At 37.0% G+C, this 7,736-nt stretch overlaps 1 protein-coding gene across 1 annotated transcript in view; it reads left to right on the top strand.

Annotated features, from left to right (window-relative positions):
- KRI1 (KRI1 homolog) overlaps positions 1 to 7,736 on the top strand; it is an 87,535-nt gene that overhangs the window by 36,956 nt on the left and 42,843 nt on the right. The window contains exon 9 of the mRNA XM_015820639.1: positions 1,777 to 1,910. Coding sequence (XP_015676125.1) covers positions 1,777 to 1,910 — 134 coding nt within the window. The remainder of the gene's footprint in view (positions 1 to 1,776; positions 1,911 to 7,736) is intronic.

Below are 7,736 nucleotides of genomic sequence, written 5' to 3'. Positions count from 1 at the left end.
TCCCACAGAGAGGGCCTCCTTAGAGTGCCGTCGGCCAGACAATGCCGGCTGGCGACCCCCAGGGGGAGAGCCTTCTCTGTGGCAGCTCCTGCCCTCTGGAATGACCTACCCCCCGACCTACGTACAGTTGCGGACCTGCGCCTTTTTCGCTGAGCCCTGAAGGCCCATCTATTCCGTGCGGCCGGCCTGGCGTAGATTGATTATGTTTCAGTGGGGGGTTTTTTACGGGTGTGTTTTTAGAACAGGCCCGTTATTTAATTCGATTTTAAAACAAACTATTTATTACCGTGGTTTTTAGTATCGCCTGTTCACCGCCCTGAGTCCCGCAAGGGAGATAGGGCGGTATATAAATTTAATAAATAAATAAATAAATAAATTATTTCTGTTGTCTCTACTTCTTGCCCCATTTCCCCATTCATCCATGCCATGTCCAATCTTGACCATGATTTGTGTGGATTTGAAAAAAAGGTATATTCCTTTTTCATAGGGTTCTGTTTTCTCCATGGGTCAAATAAATTGAATTCCTGCACCATCTCAAAAAATACTTTTGGTAGTGTTTTTCGTTTCTTTTTATTTTTCATATTGGTAATATAATCCATTTTTACGTCCACTATTGCATTATAATCTCCTATTATACAAATATTTCTTTGTCCAATTTCAATAAGTTTTTCATATAGGACTTTATAAAATTCTTTTTGGTTTTCGTTTGGAGCATAAATTGTCACCAGTAACCATGATTTCTGTTCCATTTGTAATTCTAGTATTAATACCCTTCCCTCTGTGTATCTTGATATTTTAAATAGGCTCTAATTCCTTTTCTGATACAGACTGCTATTCCTCTCTGTTTTTGTTCCATTAGTGATGTATATAGTTCTCCTAGTTTCGGAAATTCCAAATATTTTCTGTGTAATCTTTTTATATGCACTTCTTGTAAGCATACTATGTCTACGCCTTGTTTAACTAATTTTGTTAATATTTGTTTTCTTTTAACTGGTGCATTTAGGCCATTAACGTTAATTGATACTAATCTAATCTTCTCATCCATTATTTTACTTCTGGGTTTGTCTTGTTCTCGAACCTGTTCCTCTTTCCTCTTTCTTTCCTTTGTCTTCTTGCCTCCTTACCTTCTCTCTCTCTTTTAACTCTAGTTGCTCATCTTCTTGACTTTTGGATTCTAATTCTAGTTCTTCTCTCCTACTATTCTCTTCTTCCCCTTCTAATTGTTCATAAAATTCTATTGCCTTATCCAAGCAGTCAATTTTAATCCTTCTCTCCTGCCATGTTATCAGCATCCCCTCCGGGATTAACCATCTGAATGGAATGTTTTTTTTAATAAGATGTGCGCTAAGAAATCTATAGTCTCTTCTCTGTTCCCTCACTTTTCTTGGAATTTGTTTGAGTGTTTGAATTTCTATACCTTTATAAATTATTGTATCTTCCCTTGTAATCATATGGTCTCTAATTTTTTTTCTGGCGAATCTTACATGTTATCTCACGTGGTAATTTGTTCCTTCGAGCATAATTTGTGTGAATTCAGTGGACCTCGTTTTATTGAAAGATCTATTGTTAGTTTTCTCTGTGTCTCATCATAGTTTGTCCACCTCCTTCCAACACCTTTAGGATAAAATGAACATAAGAGATTTCTCTATATCATCCTTGAGCAAAGAGAAGTGGGATGGCAATCATATTTGGAGTGAATTTAATGATGATTCTTGCTCACATTTTCATTCTTAGTAATATGTTTTGGATTTCATCTGTGTATCTCTATCTCCATAGATACCACTGAAAATATACTGGAATGATCCAAAACTGGATGAAGGGGAGCAGTTTCTGAGAGATTATATCTTAAACCAATGTTATAAGGAAGGAGGCAGTGAGGAGGAGCAGGAACAGGAGGATCAACAGAAAGGGTCAGTACTTTTTAAGCTTTTGACTTTTTTTCTTCCTCTTCAAAATTGGAGCAAAGAGTGAGCTAATAGGAAAGGAATGTATTGGTTTCTCACAATCTACTAATAATGTATTACATAGTTATATAGGTTATCACTAGTAGCTCATTAAGGATGTAACTCAGTGTGCAACAGCTATGAAAAAGGCAATTCTGTGTTAGGGATCATTTGGAAAGAGATTGAAAATAAACTTGACCATACTGTAATGCCCTTTGATATCTTTGTAGGACATTAAAATTTGGAATTAGGTGTACTGAAGTAGATGTGGTAGGCACATTTGAAACAAGAAGTGATAGAATTGGAAAAGTGCAGAAAAAACTGCTAGAATGATTTGAACACCTCTCTGAATGGATCTGTTTCATTTACGAAAAAGCAACTGATAAAATCATGAGGAAGATGGCCAGAGAGAAGGTTCTTCTCTTCAGACTTTAGAACTAGGGGTCATTCAGTGCAGCATGTTGCATTTTTTTTTAAATCAAAGAAGTTTCTTTGCTTGGCACATAACCACTGACCTGAATAGCTTTAAAGGAGGATTGAATAAATTCAAGGAGACTAGACCTGTTAACGCTGAATGTTACCTAAGACATGGGGGAAGCATGTATCCAACTATCATTTACAAGGGACAGTTATCTCTCCATTTTCAGTTTTTTAAAACAACTATATTTTATTGATTTTTTTTATGACAATCTTTAGTGTTTAGTAAACAGCGTGTTGTCTGGGTTCATATATTTAAAAACAATAATAATTTCTGTAATTCCATAATCAATATATTAATAGTTTGTTTCTTTGATCTTCCTTCTTCCAATAATATTCTCCTTTATCAGCATTAGGCAGATATAATTCTTAATATTTTCAGTGCATGCAAAGTTGGATATAGACTTTTTTTTGTATTTGTACAAGTAACAATGACATCCATATATAAACATCTTTTCTGCTTGACTTATATTTCAATTGTATTTGTAAAAGTCATCTTATTAAATCACTATACATCCTGTTTACAGAATTCTTATTTATACTTAATTTCCCCTCAATATTCAGACCATTCTTATCAGTCATAATTTTCTCAAAATTGATTACCTTTAAATATCCAAACTTTTCATTTACTTATATCATTCCAATATTTTCATATTTCATATATTATAAAGATACTATACATATATCTTATAACATCCACATATAACATCTTTTCTGGTCGACTTATGTTTCAATTATATTTGTAAAAGTCATCTTGTTAAGTCACTATATGTCCTGTTTTCAAAATTCTTATTTAAGCATAGTTTTCTCTCAGTATTCAAATCATTCTTCGCGGTCATATTTCTCTCAAAATTAATTACTTTTAAATGCCCTAACTTTTCATTCACATACATCATCCCAATATTTTTACATTTCATATATTATAAAAAATACTATACTATTTATGTCTCTTATCCCTCTTACTATAGCTATATCCAAAATTGTCTATTCTTTTAACCATATTCAAACAAGTGTTTAATCATGTAGTACTCCATCTGGTAAGTCGAGGCAGATTCTTGAATCTAACTCTAGTCTTCTTTTGCCAAGTAGCTTTCCAAGTCAGTATATTCCACTTGTCAGGGGATTCCTGTATTTTTGTAAATATTGTTGGGAGTGAGAAAGACAGGTTGTATATGATGTACGCCTTTTGTCTCCCAGACTCTAATGATTCTCCTGGCAGCTCTATAATCCATTTTATTAAAACTTTTTTCTTATCCTCAAGTTTGTTTTGAAGTCCTGACAGATAAAATATCTTTTCCATTTTCATTGTTGTGCCAAAATTTTGTAGATTTTTTTTTGTAGTTCTCTTGATTTGTAGCTTCCCTATTTAAGTTGCTTTCTTCTAGTTTGTGTTCTGTTATCTGGTTTGTTTGTTCATTATTGTTGTTTTCTGAGAGTTTTTTATTTGTGATTTTAAATTGAAAATATGCTCATTTATGTCGTCAAAGTAGTTTTTAATCTCATTGTGATTTGAAACCACTGTCATTGGAATCTGTTGTAGCATTGCATACATTTCCTCTTGGAAAGTATTTGACTCATCTTGGAGTATTGCTCCTGCAGATCTCTGATGTTCCAGGCTAGGTCCTTCAGAAGGGAATATTAGGTGTAGTTTCCTATCACTTTTAGATAGGTATGCAATATTCATTTTGTCTTCTCCCTCCAGGTAGTCTTTCACCAGTATCATAGTCTCTGTGTTTAGCCTTATCAAACCAGCCAATCTTAAAATCCAAACAACCATATCTTATATAGTTCTTATCTTTATAGATGATTTTTATAATCCAATGTGTTTACAATTATCAAGGCATCAGTGAAAGTAGTGTTTTATAACAATTCTTCTATTTAGGGGTCTTTGAATTATCAACCAGTCAGAATTGCAGCAAAATGTTTTGCCACCGTAAAGCCTTCCAGTAAATTTCCTTCCAGTAAGATTAGCCAAGAGTCAAAGTTTTTCTTTGTCTGCAAACAATTCTTGAGCTTAGACAACAGTTAAAGGGGGTTTTTTTTTGCAGACATTTCTTAAGCTTATGGGTGGCCCAGTATGTTTTCTTTCTTTAATAATAATAATAATAATAATAAAGTTGGAAGGGACCTTGGAGGTCATCAAGTCCAACCCCCTGCTCAGGCTGTCCAGTTTCTTCTTAAAAACTTCCAGTGTTGGAGCATTCACCGCTTCTGGAGGCAGGTTTTTGCACTGGTTAATTGTTCTAACTGTCAAGAAGTTTCTCCTTAGTTCTAGGTTGCTTCTCTCTTTGGTTAGTTTCCATCCACTGTTTCTTGTCCTGCCTTCAGGCGCTTTGGAAAATAGCTTGACTCCCTCTTCTTTGTGGCAGCCCCTGAGATATTGGAACACTGCTATCATGTCCCCCCTCGTCCTTCTCTTCATTAAACTAGACATACCCAAGTCCAGCAACCGTTCCTTATATGTTTTAGCCTCTAGTCCCCTAATCATTTTTGTTGCTCTTCTCTGTACTCTTTCTAGAGTCTCAACATCTTTTTTACATCATGGTGACTAAAACTGGATGCAGTATTCCAAGTGTGGCCTTACCAAGGCATTGTAAAGTGGTATTAATACTTCACGTGATCTTGATTCTATCCCTCTGTTAAAGCAGCCTAGCACTGTGTTGGCTTTTTTGGCAGCTGCAGCACACTGCTGGCTCATATTTAAATGATTGTCCACTAGGATGCCGAGATCCCTCTCACAGTTACTACTATTGAGCAAGGTACCCCCTATACTATACCTGTACATTTGGTTTTTCTTGCCTAAATGTAGAACCTTACTTTTTTCACCATTGAATTTCATTTTGTTAGATAGCGCCCAGTGTTCTAGTCTGTCCAGATCCCCCTGTATCCTAAGCCTGTCTTCTGGAGTGTTGGCTATTCCTGCCAGCTTGGTGTCGTCTGCAAATTTGATGAGCTCCCCATCTATCCTCTCGTCCAAATCGTTGATGAAGATATTGAATAGCACTTGGCCCAGAACAGAGCCCTGGGGCACCCCACTACACACTTCCCTCCATGTAGATGTGGTTCCATTGAGGACCACACGCTGAGTACGGCCGGTCAGCCAGCTACGGATCCATCTGGTGGTGATGTTGTCTAACCCACATTTTTCTATCTTATCAAGTAGTAGGTTGTGATCTACTTTGTCAAATGCCTTACTGAAGTCCAAGTAAATTATATCCACAGCATTCCTCTGCTCCACTAATTTTGTCACTTGGTCAAAAAATGCAATAAGATTTGTCTGGCATGATCTGTTTTTGACAAACCCGTGTTGGCTTTTAGTAATGACTTTGTTTGCCTGTAGGTGTTCGCTGATTCGTTGTTTGTTCCCAACAGTTTTCTATTTAGCTGAGGGTTATCAAAGTTCAAGGGAACAGATTGTTCTTTATTTCTGGGTGTCTTGCCAATTTCTGAGTCAGTGTTATATTATTGTTCTATGCCAGTGATGGCGAACCTTTTAGAGACCCAGTGCCCAGACTGCAACCCAAAACCCACTTATTTATCAATGGGTGCCGGGTGAGCGTGGCCACAGTGGTCATGGCAGACTGGGTGGGCAGGGCCAGGGTGGCGGGGGCCAGTCCCTCGCCATCTCCGGAGCATGGCACGCATGCCCACAGAAAGGGCTCTGAGTGCCGCCTCTGGCACGTGTGCCATAGGTTCGCCACCACTGTTCTATGCTCTAGTTCTCCTCTAGATGTCAGTAGTTATTTATTTCCCAACTTTTTCAAACAAAGAATTATTTTTCTTTCTTTTTTTAAACTTCATCAGGGCTCTTTAGGATATAAAATCTTAACAGTTTTCTTAATTTTCAGATTTATCCAGACTATAGTAATATTAATTTTATTTCAGTATATTTCTTTTCCCCTTTGGAAATTAATTCACTGCTTCCGTCTATTGGGGTGGGGTAGGGATGTAATCCCCTCCTTTCACTTTCGGAGAATTTCTTGCTTTGAGGATCTTTTCCAAGGAATCAGTTACAAAATAGAAGAGAGAAGATCAATACTGTCAACCAGTTCCAAGCACGCTGTTCACTGTTGTTCTGGTTTGTGCTCTTGGATTTCAGCTGCTAGCAGTTTGGGCTAGATGCTGGTGTGCAGCTAGCCTTTTTCCTGTCAGGTTAGAGGGCTTCCCCCAGATCGAATGGATCCACCGCCATTGTTCCGTGATCATCAGGGTGTCCCTCTTTCTTTGTCACCTCTCTAGGGCGACATCAGACCCATTTAGGGTCCTCTGGCAGGGCGAAACCAGCCGTGGGGTGTGGAGGCCCACAGTCCCTCAGCTGCGTCGCTGTAAGGTGGAACCGGAAGTCCTCCATTTTCAGTTTTTGAGTACCTCAGTGGTTGACCACTGAGAAACCAGTTGCAAGACTACCTCTGTTCTTATATAAACTTCTTGTTCCTGGTATTAGGGTAGCCTAATTGCTCCCTTATTTGCTCAGCATGTTTGCATACAATCTAAGTATAGCTTTAGCTACTAGGCATTACATAGAATTACATACACTACCCTGTTTTTGTCTCTCCTCTACTTCCCCCTCTGTTTTTCAACTGTTAACTAGACTGATAACATAGTAACTTGTCCATCAGTATTATAGCAATCTCTGCAGTCCTCCTAGAAATTCAACTTTGTCCCTATTGACTGCTTGAAAGAATGTTTGATTTCAAGGCAGGAATTATGAGAAATTGTCATAGGGTTATTGCTAGGGGCATATTTACAACCAGGCTGTTTAACTGAAGTATGGTCCCTGAAACTGCCTAAATTTGGATAGGGTCCAAACTTTGAGAGTAAACCAGCATTGACACCATAAGATTGGTGTATTCCATTTAGGTGACATACTTTGTAGAATAGTTCCCTTGATTTAAACTTAATTCATTTGCTAACTATTGTAAATTGTTCTGTATATACTGAAGTATAGTAATGCTTTATAAATAATTAAGCTACAATTTAGATATAACTCCAATGGAGATAGAACCTATTTTTGAAATAATGCTGCTATTGAGAATTCCTGAAGTATTATGCAATGTGCTGGGGCAGAAAGAGGAATATTGAATTGTAGAAAATATTTCAGTTGTGTTTGCTCAAGTCAGCCTTTCTTAAACTTTTTGCTCCCAGGACCCCTTCCCACTTTTAAAAATCATGGGGGACCCTGAAAGAGATTTTATTTGTATGGGTTATATTTAGCAACATTTAAACATTAAACATTAAAATTGATGCATTTGTAAGATATTTATTGAATCAGGTAAAAATAACAATATTAAGTTCATTAGATATTAACATATTTTT

The sequence above is a fragment of the Protobothrops mucrosquamatus genome, unplaced genomic scaffold (assembly GCF_001527695.2).
Source record: "Protobothrops mucrosquamatus isolate PMUCROS unplaced genomic scaffold, P.Mucros_1.0 scaffold1154, whole genome shotgun sequence".
NCBI classification, from domain to species: Eukaryota; Metazoa; Chordata; class Lepidosauria; order Squamata; family Viperidae; genus Protobothrops; species Protobothrops mucrosquamatus.
Note: the sequence above shows the minus strand (reverse complement) of the source record. Positions and strands in the feature narration are given on the sequence as shown.